This window comes from Primulina huaijiensis, chromosome 15, assembly GCF_012295235.1.
Source record: "Primulina huaijiensis isolate GDHJ02 chromosome 15, ASM1229523v2, whole genome shotgun sequence".
Lineage (NCBI taxonomy): Eukaryota > Viridiplantae > Streptophyta > Magnoliopsida > Lamiales > Gesneriaceae > Primulina > Primulina huaijiensis.
The window spans coordinates 20,565,627-20,580,066 of record NC_133320.1 but is presented as its reverse complement, the minus strand read 5'-3'; the positions used below and the strand labels follow the sequence as shown (position 1 = coordinate 20,580,066).

Below are 14,440 nucleotides of genomic sequence, written 5' to 3'. Positions count from 1 at the left end.
TATATATATATATATATATATATATAGTCAATATTCACTAAAATTTGTATATTTTAAATATTTCGTTTATGTTTTTTTTTTAGTACGAGAAATAAATTTTCGGAAAATAAAAAAAAAAAATCTGTAATTTCATATTGAAGTTTTATAATTTGTGTTTGCTAACTAATCTGACTAATTAATCCCAATTATCAAAGCTGTAATCAATATCCCTACCTATCTAGTTGCCAAATCTCAATATAATATATAACAATTAAATAATTTTTTTACATATTTTATTTTAGAAAATATTTAATATAATATTAAATTTAGAGGCTAATCATTCAAATGTGTGACTATATTATTAAAAAAGAAATAGATATTAAAAAGACAAGTCACCTAATAATTATGCTTAAAATAAAATAATATAATATCATAAAGTCTCACTTTTTCTCATTCAATTATATGCCAAGCATCATTGGATCAAATCCGATATATATCAAGATGTCAATTGGCAAGTCGCAAAAACTTTTCATGGTCCCAAATTTAACATCAAATTCTCCGAAAAATAAAAATTATTATATGAATGAAAGACCGCCCTATACGATACCAAAAAAAAAAAAAACCAAGCATTAAACGAGATATCGGACCTGGTCACGAATTTGATAAATGCGTTATCATTTAGATTGAGTTTGAATTTAAATCGTCATGTGCGAAACACAATGTATTAGATAAAGAAACTTTTTAGGTTATGTTTGGTGTGTAGGATATGATAACTAATTGGATTGATGACAAAACTCAAGGTAAAGATATATAATGTATTGTGATAAAACATGTTTTGTTTGGTAAGATTTTAATAAGTATGATGAATTTTACATTTTTTGTTGTTGAGACAAAAATACCCTAAACTAGCATTGATGACAATTTGGTATATAAAATGATATTTGTAGCAATGTTTTCAAAATCATGTGTTTTGTTAATAAATAAATATTTTACAAAATTTTAAATTATAAATTATATATTTATCTGATAATTTATTTTTTAATAAAAATTAATATGCTCTTGCATTTTATCTCATTTTTAATATTGATTTCTAATTATTTTTTTCTCTATTTTTTAAATTTTATTTAGTTTCATCATGAAATTATTTATGTGATGTGTGTGCAAATAAAAAAAAATAAACCATCAAAGAATAGAATCCAAAATTGTAGATCTCTCATGTTGATTTTTTATAGGCAAAATGGTAATTTATGTTATATTTTAGGAATTGGATTGTCAATCCCTCCAAAACAATGAGATATATTTTCAACCAAATAGGTTTTTTTTATCATGAGCTTCTTGATTAATTGGGCCCATAAAAAATGAGACAAACATGAGATTAATAATCTATCATTGACTTATCACCCACACCAAACATATCCTTATAGATAAAATTTGTGGACAAGAATAGAGAGCACATTGAAAGAATGTTCATGTCAAAGTTTTAGTGCCAAATCAACGTTATACTATTATTAGGCTAAAATCAACGTATCGATTCTCATCAATCAAAGGAATACTAACTGTGTGATATATTCAAGATTTTGTTTATCGAGTGAACTATCTATTTTTTATAAACAAAACAAATAAATGAGTCGATTGATCATAATTTCCTCGTATATTCGATATTACTATTCTTTGAATTTAATATTTGTTAAATGAAAAATATCAAACAAAATTGATTTAAAGAAGGCCGAGTGCATTATTTTATTTATGCCCGCAAAGATGGTGCTTGGGTCCTTAGCAATATGATCCATTATAACAATATTTCAAATTTGGCACGCAAGAAAATGCTAATTTATTACAAGAAGATAAGCAGCTACGTTTACCTTTGCACAAGGCAATCAATCATCCTACTTGGGTGCATTCTATATGTCCTCTTCAAGAATCAACGTTTACCTTTTGTTCTTCTTCACCTCCCATCATTAAATATTCCATTCATTTTGTAGGCGGTGGTGCATCAGCATCTCCTATTAGCTTTTATAGCCAATCAAGTCTCAAGATTCCTCATTTCATGAAAAAGGTAAAATCTTGCTTGCTCCTGATTTTCACATCTCCAGTGTTGTATTCTGAAGCTTTTGGGTTTATTCTGTTTCATTTGACTCTGTCTGTTCTTAAGTTGCTGATATATGTTTTTGATTAAAATGGTTTTTTTTTTTTTGTTTGTTCTATTTGGTGGGTGTTGTTGGTTGTATCAAGAAATTTGAAGCCCAGAAATCATGTATGGGAGTTGTAAATGGGGAAATTTGGAATGGATTTAGTTAACAAAGTTTGATTCTGGGCTGTAAGTGTGTGTTTTTTTCAGGTTTTCTTGTATCATTTCCGATAGGTGTGAATTCTATCTGTTCTTACTTTTGAGTTGAGTTGCTTCAGATTTTGTTGGAGTTCTAGGTGATCTGGTTTTGTCTTTTCGTGTTCTGTTGATCCTATATCTGTCCTCGCACAATGTAAATGCAATTAACCATCTTGAAAGTGTAGGTTCCATTATGTTAATTATTCTGAAAAATTTTAGCAAGTATCTTTGATTCATGTTGCTGTAGAATAAAACTATACTGCTGTCATTGGGGTGGAAAATTTATGCTACTGCATCTTATACTGCCATCATACACAGATTGAAAAAAACGAGAATTTTTCGTGCAGCTTACTTAAATGTATCTTTAAATAATGTTTATTTTCGGGTTTATCTTATGGAAAATTGATTTCTTGGTTTTTAGTGATTGCAGTGTTGCATAGAGATGATTCGGACAGGGTAATTTGAGGTTATGTTTAGTTATTGAGTTTGGAACAAAATCGGATGTTTTCGGGTTGTAAACGGTCCAGTGTATCTGATGGAGGAGAAGCAATTGAATTTCAATCAACCATTTTTATCAGTAAGAAGAAACTCACCTATAGTGAAGTCAGAGAAAGAAGACAGAAGGAAAACCAACCATTCTTTCTCGGGTATACCTAGGCTACCTTCTCGTGTACCAGAACTGAAATCCGGTCCTGTTAGTAATCCCGGGACTGTCCCGTTTCTATGGGAACAGACTCCGGGACAACCGAAGGAAGAGAGGAAACAGCAAACTCAAATTTTTTTGATACCTCCGGTTGTCCCAAACCTTCCTCCGGGAAGAGGTCCAAAGGCTAGCCAACATGATTCTCAAAAACATTTTCGGAGTGGTAGTGTTGAAATCCCTCAACATTTCAAGAATGGTATGCTTCTTGACGAAAATGCTAAGAATTTTGAGAGTGGTAAAGAGAAAGCAGTGGAGGAGAATTCCGAGTCAGGGGACAGTGATGAAGCATTTACTGATGCACTTGATACACTTTCAAGAACCGAATCATTTTTCTTGAATTGCAGTATGAGTGGCGTAAGTGGCTTCGACAATTTAGACGTGAAACTGGAACCATCGGGAAGCTTTTCGACAGATCCACAAACTCGGGAGTTTATGATGGATAGGTTTCTGCCTGCAGCAAAAGCAATGACATCAGAGGCACCTCATTATGCACCAAAAAAACATGTAGCTCAAGAACTGCCTCAGCAATTAAAGAAAATACTCATGCAAGATCAGCCTTCCCTTCGTTACGGGCCTAGTTTCACAAAACGCTATTCCCATTATCATGACTATCAAGAAGACGCGATCGACGAAGCGAGCGACGAAGAGAGCAACTATGATCAACATCCAAATATGCCTTCAGTTTGTGGGTTGTTACCTCGGTTTTGTTTCAAGAATTCACTCTGCCGTTTAAATCCTTTGCCTACAATGAGCATGAGATCCCGATTACCAGAATCTCCCGGCTATAAAATGCAACCTAGTTCCTCATCATCTGGTTCATACAGCGAGACAGAGACGGAGGTAATGCTTATAATTTCTTTCCCCTGGTCCCTCGAGGCTCATGTGTAGGAATTAGAGGCAGAGCCATGCGATCAGCATCCTCCGTCATGAGTTATCCTATAAACTTGTATATTCTTTTACATTATAAGTACACAAACTAAAATTTTGCCTCCGCTAAATTTTTTTAGAGTTCTGATTTCTCCCACCTGTACGAGACTGCTTGGTTTGCTTATTTATTTTGTTTCTCAGATGTTCCTTTCTGTTATTGTTTCAGCTGAGATCCGATGTTTCAGAACCGAGACCCATTGATAAAATCCAAATAGATGAACTTAATGAGACTAAGAACAGATTAAGAAATGATCAGAGCCAGTTACACAGCCGAAAGGGGTCGACATATTTTGATGCACCTTTGTCCTTTCTTGAAGAGAAAGAAGTCCCCAGCATTGCTCAAGAAACAAAGAACACCGGGATTAAGGACATCGGATTCCATAAGAATGGCTGCAAAACCTTTGGGGAGTTTTTAGCTGACGACGAAAGTCCAAACCCATTAAATTCAGAATCTCCTGTTGTCGAGAAAACTCTATACGTAGATACAGTTCATAAAGTTGAATCCCCCAAAAAGATTCCATCTCCAGATATGAAAGAGACATCAGATTCATCTCTTGAGGATTTCAACAAGTTGGATCCTAGGAACGGGGAACAGAAGCATCTTCCCGGTGCTCACGAATTCGGGGACTCCATAGTTGAATACTCTATTGATAAAGAAGATCTCGAGCTTTACTCAACCAATACCGAAGATGTACAATTGGAGGAAAAACAAGCAACTGATGTTTTAGAAAAGATTCTACGGAAAAAAGTAACTTTCGAGGACTCTCATCAACACCACAACGAATTCCCACCATTGCCTAAATCTCCATCAGATTCTTGGCTTTGGCGTACTTTGCCTACTGCCCCGAAAAAAACTACATCTCGACGTTTATATCTTCTTGAGGACACAAAGACTCGAAACCACAGTTTAAAGGCGAGGGAAGGCGATTATACAATGACCAAGCGTCATCAGTCGCGGTGTGCTGAGGTCCGAATGATCCTATCGTTTTACGTATTATCATCATGTCGTTTTTTGTATGAAACCATGCTTAAATATGCTCAATCTTGAACAGGAACTGCTGACACATATACCGGAAGCTTAGGATATCGTATTGATTGCGCGGCTCAATACAACGCCTTCTTCGAATCCATTTTCTTGATGAACAGAGGTATAACATCCCTTTTCACTACCATGCAAATGATGTCCGATTAGGGAATAATGGGATCAAATGTACTATATTAACTATGAGAAAAGCAATACATGTTTAAGATCATTCTTCTGTGCTTCTCAACAAAATAAAAGGTAAAAATAATTCTGTCCGCGTAATTTGACTTAATCATGTTAAATAATTTTCTTTTGTTACTTGTAAACGCATGCAGTAAGTCTTTTGTGAGACGGTCTAACGAATTTTTATCTGTGAGACGGGTCAAGCCTACCTATATTCACAATAAAAAGTAATACTCTTAATATAAAAAGTAATATTTTTTCATTGATGACCCAAATAAGAGATTCGACCCATGAAATTGATCGTCTCACAATAGTTTTTATGTATCTATAATATATATTCTGAACAATATTTATTTATATTTTAAACAAAGAATTATAAATACTTTTTTTTTAAAAAAAAAAATCTATTTATTTATGTAGCAATTTAAATTCACGTGATGACTAACTTAGTGGTATATTATTATTACCTACTAATTACCGGGTATGCAAATTTTTTACGACGAAATATTCTCCTCCTTTTTTTTTTACATGAATTCATAAAATTATTGAAAAAACAAATTTACATATAAACCTTTTATTTTATCCTTATTTAATTTATTCAAAAAATAGTTATACGTTTTTCAAAATTCGGTTAATAGTTATAGGAGCATATTATTAAAACTAAGAAAAATACAACTAAATGTAGAAAATATATTAGACAATCGAAACAATGAAAAGAAGACTATATAATTATGGGCAAAAACTTGTGTGAGATGGTTTTACGGGTCGTATTTTATGAGACAGATATCTTATTTGGGTCATCCATGAAAAATAATTACTTTTTATGCTAAGATTAGTAGGGTTGATCCGTCTCACAGATAAAGATTCGTGAAACCGTATTATAAGATACCTACTTATAATTAGGACAGACTGAGTATTAATTAATAATTTACCTATATGAATGAATGTCACATACCATAAATAGGGAACAAAATTTGAACAATGCGCAATAAATGTTGGACAGGGACAAATGAACAAGAAGGTCCAAATATTTGGGTCAGCAAAACATGGGAGACACGAGATAAAGGCCACATCTCAACATAAGCATTATATTGCTACGGGACACTTTCAATTTAATTCTAATTCACGTGAAATTGTCACGGATTTCGTTGCGGGAGCTTCAAATACGAAAATCTATGTTACCCAACTGTAGAGGACAAGTAAGAAGATGAGGATCCCGTGAAAGGCATCTCGATTTCTTGGGAGTGAGTTCTTATTCCGTACTCACATGGGAGAATAAATGTAAACTTTTGGATATTTCGTGGTTCAATTTTAACCAACTACTTTGGATAATAATTTTGGGTTGAGTTAGGTACAAGTTCTAATCTTAATAAGAAGACTGAACATCAACACTCTTTTTAACTTAGTTAGAATAGTTGATCATTTAGCTTAGACGTGTTTTTTATTTATTTATTTATGTTTTTGCTTTTTCGGACCATTTTTGTTATTATTTTATCTTTTGCTTTGTCGGGATAACTCTAAAATCCCTTTTTCACGTCTAATTTTTGTTGTAATGTCAGATGAGTTTTGGGTCAATGAACTTTGTACATTTTTTTTTCTGTTATTTATAATATTAAACTCAAAAAACAAAAGAGTAATCGCAAATTACAATGGTATGACATAATATTGGTACGATAATATTTTTAAAATATATATATAAAAATACTGTTTTTTCTGATTCAAAATTAATGATTTCATTATAGCATACATATACATATCCATATTATCCCTATTTTTAGAGAGTCGATATATCCATATTATTCAATTTCGTGGCACTATATTGCTCTACATAGCAGCGATTCATCTAGGGAGAAAAAGGACAGGTGACTGTTTGAATCAGATTCCAACTCAATGAGATTAACATAGTGTTTGCAAATGATTAAAAAAATAATATAAAACTTTTTCTTTATAAAATTTGTATTTGCAAACACTATCTATATGTGATTTACTTGATTACAAAGCATAAAACGAGATCTTGGAGAGCATCGAACAAAAAAACGACTGATGACTTTTCCCTGTAATGGTGTTTCCTCTCAAGTTCGTGACAATGAATTCTCAGAACGCGAATGCAGTGCTTGTAATCTTTTTTTTATGGTATCAAACATATATTTCCCTTCACCCATGGCTAATCTCCAAAAAATGAGACACGGGAACGATTAAAGATATGAAAATTTATCGTAGTTTCGAGGATCAAGAATCTAATCTTGAAGCAGTGAATGATGAAAGTAGTCCAGCAGCTTGTGAAGGTAATATGTCACCAAACCTGCCTACTTGCCCATCCGTTAGCATGGATCCTAACTTCATTGTGCTCTCCCCGAATCTGCTACCGACCTGAAAATATAATTGGGGGCACAAAGTTTTACATCTGATGCACAAGTACACATCACCAAAATGAACCAAACAGTGAAAATCCACACAAAATCAGATTTTAACCAATGAATATATTCATAAACGATTGGTAAAAGCAAAGAGTTTCGGTTCTCAGGCGTTGTCAGACAATATATCTAACACACTCAACCATAAGAAACTGGTGAAACTGTACTATAAGATGTAATACATATATTAAAAAAAAGATCATAGCAACAAATTGTGAGGCAAGATAGTATATAATCCAAGATAAACTAAACAGTGGAGTTCCTGTCACATCACATTTGGCTTCTGTGCAAGTGTGTGGGGAATTTGTTGTATACATGCAGCTTCTGAGCAAGTGTGTGAGATATTTGTATAAAATGCAGAATTTCTGCTTGAGTAGACTATGTTGCCTCAAACAAACGCAGAACAAAACTTTTTTAAGTTTGTTTTACAAACCCGACAAAGAAAAGTTTCTTGTGCTGTAAAACATGCTTAATAAACGCATTTATATCTTAAATTTAGGCACCAACTGTCCGGCATTCTATACAGTCGTCAACCGCTAATCCTTACTCTACATTTTCAACTCTTCATTACAGATTGAAAGCATACAAAATCCAACACCATTTTTTATAATCTGACAGAAGCATAGCAGCAAAAACTAAGAATGCTAACTGTACCAGTGTAAGCTTCCTAGAACAGAATATGAAGGCAAAATGCCACGGAACAGAAATTATTACCTGCATGAAAGACTTCAAAAACGGTGCAGCCACCCCTAAACTTGAGTTCTCATCATCATTATTTCGAGATATTTCATCATTTGTGTAACTTCTCCATGAATTTCTGGAGTAAACATCATCCAGAGATGTTGATACAGATGCCCTGTCAGCATTCTTTGTGGACAATGCCGGAGCACTGGAGAACAAATGCAAAGCTTGAGAAATATTCTCAATGCAACAAGACAAGTATTTTAAACGGAGCCAAAATCGACAATGTCAAGCAAATTATGATAAAATCAACATAAGATGCAGTGAAAAATTCTGTCCAGCCTATTCGAGGTTGATGAAAACACATTGACAAACAACATAAGAGCAACTGCTTTTTCCTCTGGTGCTCACCTGATGGGAAGATACTTGAAACGAGGTACTGTTGAGCAGCGCATTAGATTTGATTCGGAATTAGAGGGAAGCCTCTGAACAGTGTCCACATGGATTCGATTAAGTTGCACAAAAAAACCAAAGACGACAGCATGTCTCAAGTATGCCTGCCTCTTGTTCTCCCAAAGATATGGCTCATACCTTAGATGTGTAAAAACAAATCAGAAATGAAGATTAAACCACAGCACAACATATTTTTAGCAGCATATAATATTTAAGACCGGAGAGACAAATAAATAACATGTATAAAACATGTATAAAACAAATCCAAAATGGGGACCACTCCAAAGCTAACATACCGTGCTTATTTAGAGCAACATGTATATTCAGGTTAGACAAAACACAGAAATATTGGACTCCTAAAAATATCACCACTGCCTTAGTCTATGATTTGTTCGTATATATAAATTCATATAGTAAGAATTAGCAGTCAACAAGAAAAACAAACAAATAAAATATCTAGCTCTCTAAACATCTGTGCATGTAAGCGGAACATCTTTGGAGTTTATCCTTTATAGAAAGCTTACATACTAGTTAGAGCAGTAGAAAAAAATACAACAAATGTGTGGCACAGTATGAATGGAAAGTTTCTGATGAAAAACTTTGCCCTACTAAATTACTAATGAAAGAAATTTAGATTAACATGTGACAGCTAAATTATACTGGGAAGTTTCTGACAAAAACTTCAGCATCGGTCGTGCAAGGTCAATTTCTTAATGAATTAAAACACTTTAAGAACAAAAAGCATTTCCAAGAACTCACGTGAGCCAGTCTATGGGATCCAGTCTTTGTGAAATACGATTTACCAAATGATTCACACGTTCACTTATAACTGACTTAGTTTGAGCCTCCTGCTTCCTTCTAAAAGGAGATATAACTCTTGAAATTTTAGATGAATCCTCGTTTGCATGAAAATCACATCCACATAAAAGTTCAGCGGTAAATTTCAAATCCAATAGAACTTGCAAAACCCCTTTCTCTGAAACTTGAGATCCACCAGCATTAAGAGGCATGAAATCTTCATAAATTCCAATAACCTAGGAAAGCAAAACAAAAATTACATTCATGCATACCAAGAAAATAGTGACTAGAAGAAATATTTCCATTGCAATCCCAAAATTTTTAAAATCTATTTATTTCTCCACGGAGAAGATGCAATTTTCACACACCTTGGCAATGCAATTTTAATTAAATTCTAAATCCAGTTCCCTCTAGCTACATTAGCTTACCGTTAGCCTAAGTCGGCATAATTTGCAGAGAACCTCCAGCAGAGTTCATCAGATTTCTTACCAAAGATAAATACATCAATTATGAAACCGTGAGGTAGTTTAATGCCACTGTCACAGTAGATGAAATATTAAAAGGAAAACTGCATACCTTATCCAATAACCTGGATGCGAAATTCTGCAAAACTCGCTTGTCAAGAACGTGTCCACCAACACGATGAACTTCTTCACATGCATAAAATAAAAATGAGGTCACATAAAGAGAAGGCATAGAGGGAAGAAATATCTTCATCTCTGACTGGCCTTCACTCAACTGCTCTTGCTGCTTGACTACTGTCTCCTCCCAACCCTATAGTTATTGGAGAAAAATGTTATATATCTTCAGTCCTGTGTTCAGTCTATCAAAATAAAGAAACATTTTCTCATTCAATTTCATGAAATTGAAAGATAATCGTGAAAGTTGGCCAGAATAAAAAGAAAAAAGAAAGAAGCAGAAATAATTGAACTAGAACGCATATAAGTGCTCTATGGCAAACAAGGGAACTCATATTTATGCAATAAGCACCCGAGAATAAAAGTTACAAGAATAAAGTGTGGAGGGGTTTGCAGGCAATAGAATAGGTTTCCAGGGAGAAAAACACTTACTCTGACGGGAGCACTTGATTTCAAGGCATCATCCTGTTTCAGATTTCTAGTGAAAATATTTGAAAGTTCATCAGAAACCCATGATATCCACAAATTGTAGGCTCTAATACAAAGGTCTTGGTTTGATTGTCTGAATTCTTCAAGCTGTGGGCTCAACTTGTCATCTAGTCCAAACAAAGCAGCAGATGCTAGAGAAGTATGTTTTCTATTTGGATCAAACATCTTTTTCCGAGGACTATCAATCTTTGGTGACTCGATGGTTGTCCTAGTATGCTTAAGTGCATTTGCGGATGGAGTAGTGATGTCAGTCATAAATTCATTCGTCCATGACCTAGGTGAACCAAGGACAACAGGGATGTGTTTAGAGTGCTTCTGAAATGCGAAGCTTAGTCGCCCAATAAATAATGATCTCTCGACATGTACTGTAGGTGAAGACACAGATTGATCATCCTTTCTTTCGGCTTTTAGGTTAGAGTATAGCAGATCCAGCTCCTTCTTAAGCTGTGCTAATATTGCTGATAGACTATCAAAACACTTATTTTGTACATGTGGTACCAAATCTTTTAACCTACTTGATGCCTTAGGACTATCCAAAAAACCGAGGAGATCTTCAAGAACATTCTGACAGCGACCGTCCACGGTATCTTTGATTCGGCTGACTTCAGGGCCAAAATAAGAACTGAGACATCTATAAAAATCATTTTCTTGGAAATGCTGTAATTTTGAACTAGGAATAAAACTTGGCTTTTTACCATCAGGTGTCATGAACCAAACTCCGCCACAGTTCCGATATCCGTTGATATGAGCTTCAGAATCAGTGTGATCACCAGGAGACAGCACAATGGACTGAACTGACTTTGCTACATTGACGTCACTTAATTCATCAAACTTGACTCTGATAATAGTTTTCATCCTTTGAACAAAAGCATCTTCAAAAATATCATCCCATAAGTCTGAATCTTCACCTAAGACAAGCTCACGGGTTCTTTTCCATGGTAACTCAATCTCAGAACCAAAAACACTCTTTAGCCACTCTAAACTGCCTTCCAAAACCTGCTTGCTATCCATAGTCTCCCTTATCAACTTCTCTGCCAAAGAAAGCTCATACCCACTGCCTATGACATCAATCAAGTATATTCCATTAATATTACTCATGATCTCCTTACCGCAATTCCTCAACCAATCAGAACAAGTGTCGGAAATAAAATTCCCACCTAGTAATACCATATCCGTCTCCAACTTATCCCTGAATGAATTCCAAAGCCTCACTTCCTCATCAGGGTCCGGTATTCCCCCGAACAACTGAGAAGCGGGAGGGCAATCCAAAATGGTCTTATAGAACAAAGGCATGTCATTCAAAACTTGCAAGAATAACTCTCCCACTTGACCTACACTAACCTGAATTATCTTTAAAACATCACAGAACACTGATATTACATCAGAGCTATCAGCATTGAGATTATGACAACAGGCACTCAGCTTTTGGAATAAACATGATTTTCGTGAATCTAAAAATAGAGTCAAAACTTGTACAGGTTCTAGTTCATCAATGATGGCAACAGCTGCCAATGCATCTGCATAAGCTTTGATTCCAAAACTAAGGGTTTGATCAAACAATCTCTCACGACTCCTCTGAGAGATCTGACTTTTGAAGCCTTCAACTATTTGCCACTGGTGCTGCAGCAACGGGAAATTGGAGAGAACACTCCTGTTTTCCTTCAAGTTGAGCAAGTTGAAATGAACGTGCTTTGCGCGAATGTAACGGGCTGATGATTCTAGGAACATGGACTCGTCAAGGCAGCCCCAAATGTTTTCCGGGGTGTCCACCAGGTACTTGACTCGGCAGGCGATTCCATAAATACGAGCTCCGGCGGGGTTAAAAGAGACATAAGGCAACTTGGGAGAATCAGAAGGGGAAGAGAGAGCGTGGAGGACAGCATTGTGTATGGTAGATATGTTGGCGGTGATGGACTCACAGGATGACTTCATGAGGACTATGGAATCGGCAGAGTCAATAAGATCACGGTAGCGATTCCCGACCAGTTGACGGAGCTCCTCACGTTTGTCCTGGATCTGTTTCCTAGTGGCTGCCTCAACATTTCGGATTTCTGATATGGGTTTCGTCCGGAACAAAGACTCGGCATCCTGATTCCTTGGAACGCCACTGATACCCAATCGGCTTCCGTCGGTGGCGGTGGTTCCCGAGGCCCTAGAATTTAAGTCTCCGTCCATTTCCCACCAGCTTTTAAAAAAAAAAAAATTACTCTTGAAAGTGAGAACCTCAATCCTAGCAGGAATTAATGCTGAGCAACAAATTCATTTCAACTGAATATATCTAGATTTCAATAGTAATTCCTTGAACGGGACGCCACCGATATCCTTGTCTATTGCTACCAATACCACCTTCCGCTGGATCTCATAATCGACATTTTCAACAGCTCAAATCTTCATTGATGATGTGAAGTGAAATCATAATCTGGAAAGGATTCAGTCCGTCAACAATCAAAGCCGGTGGTCGTGTGATGAATCTGAAGGCTCCTGCGGTTGCATCTTCGGTTGCTTGGAAACGGGACAGTCAAAGCTCTGCCCGGTTTAAAACGCATAACCAAACCAGGGAACAGGCCCATTAACCGTGGGTTGCTTCGTCTTGGGCCGGCCCACGTTGTGTCGGGCCACATACATAGTTGGTGGTGAGTGAGTGAGATATTAAATTTTGACAAAAATTTGTGTGAAACGGTCTCACGGATCATATTTTGTGAGACGGATCTCTTATTTGGGTCATCCATGAAAAAATATTATTTTTTATGCTAAGAGTATTACTTTTTATTGTGAATATCGGTAGGGTTAACCCGTCTCACAGATAAATATTCGTGAGACAGTCTTACAAGAATCTACGCAAAGAAAATTGTAACAATTGCCTTGCTAATAAATTGAATTGAATTGAACTTAAAAAATAAAGAGAGTTGTATACACGACTTCTCAAGACTAGGAGTGTAAACGAACCGAACACGTTCACGAACTTTTCGAGCCGGTTCGAATAATATTTGGTTCGAATTCGAGCCGAACTCGAACATGTTCGAATATTTTTCGAATCGAATTCGAGCTAAAATTATATTGTTCGATTGTTCGCGAACCTTAGCATTATATTTAAAAAATAAATAAAATATTATTAAGTACACACACACACACACACACATATATATATATATATATAGTGATTCGAATTATTCGATTTAGTATTTGAAAAGTTCGAATTGAATTCGAACTCGAGCCTCAGTGAAAAAATCGAGTTCGAATCGAAAATAATAAAAGTTCGAGTTTCGAATCGAGCTTCGAATATGTTTATTCGGATTCGAGCTCGAGCTTGAATACTGAAAATTTCTTAAAATTCGATTCGATTCGTTTACAGCCCTACTCAAGACCATGGGCGAAGTCGCCTATAGCCAGGGCAGATCTTTTTTTTTTATATATATAGTGAGATTTTGGTCAAAACTTGTATTTAGTCCGTTCAAATAAAAAATAGAAGACATAAATCATAAAAATTAAATTTTTTTTATTTAGCTCAGGTAACGCAAGTAAAAAAATAAAGACAGATTCCGATAAAATTAATATTTTAGTTCAAAAAATATAATTGATATTAAATTAATTAGCATGTATTATTTTGAATTTCGTAAAAATAATAATTCAGATAGTATTGAATTTCTGACTCGGTCGCTGCTCAAGTTTGTAACAAAAGACGCTAATGAAGTTTAAAGATTTTTGTCCATTATTTTTGAGTCGTGTGTGTTATTGTTAAATGACTTTTTGATAAAAAAAATGATTTCATTGTTGATCGAGCATATTATAAATTAAGAAATGACTGTATTATTATTATTATTAAAA

At 35.0% G+C, this 14,440-nt stretch overlaps 2 protein-coding genes across 6 annotated transcripts; one reads left to right on the top strand and one right to left on the bottom strand.

Annotated features, from left to right (window-relative positions):
• The first annotated feature begins 1,727 nt into the window (after positions 1-1,727).
• LOC140959700 (uncharacterized) lies at positions 1,728-5,241 on the top strand. 5 transcript variants are annotated; one of them, XM_073417676.1, is made up of 5 exons: positions 1,728-1,852; positions 1,962-2,035; positions 2,736-3,848; positions 4,102-4,902; positions 4,988-5,241. In XM_073417676.1, exons 3-5 carry the CDS (start codon positions 2,841-2,843, stop codon positions 5,015-5,017), a joined length of 1,839 nt encoding a protein of 612 aa, XP_073273777.1. In that variant the 5' UTR covers positions 1,728-1,852; positions 1,962-2,035; positions 2,736-2,840; the 3' UTR covers positions 5,018-5,241. The 5 variants fall into 5 exon arrangements, with proteins under 5 accessions (XP_073273777.1, XP_073273776.1, XP_073273775.1 ...); XM_073417675.1 differs by having other exon boundaries at positions 1,729-1,852; positions 2,727-3,848; XM_073417674.1 differs by having other exon boundaries at positions 1,742-1,873; positions 2,727-3,848.
• A 1,839-nt stretch (positions 5,242-7,080) lies between these two features.
• LOC140960187 (conserved oligomeric Golgi complex subunit 1-like) lies at positions 7,081-13,149 on the bottom strand. The gene is made up of 6 exons (XM_073418340.1): positions 10,559-13,149; positions 10,065-10,262; positions 9,450-9,724; positions 8,649-8,828; positions 8,271-8,445; positions 7,081-7,512 (listed from the first exon to the last, which is right to left on the bottom strand). The coding sequence occupies exons 1-6, from the start codon at positions 12,788-12,790 to the stop codon at positions 7,372-7,374; spliced, it is 3,201 nt and encodes a 1,066-aa protein (XP_073274441.1). The 5' UTR covers positions 12,791-13,149; the 3' UTR covers positions 7,081-7,371.
• Between the last annotated feature and the right edge of the window lie 1,291 nt (positions 13,150-14,440).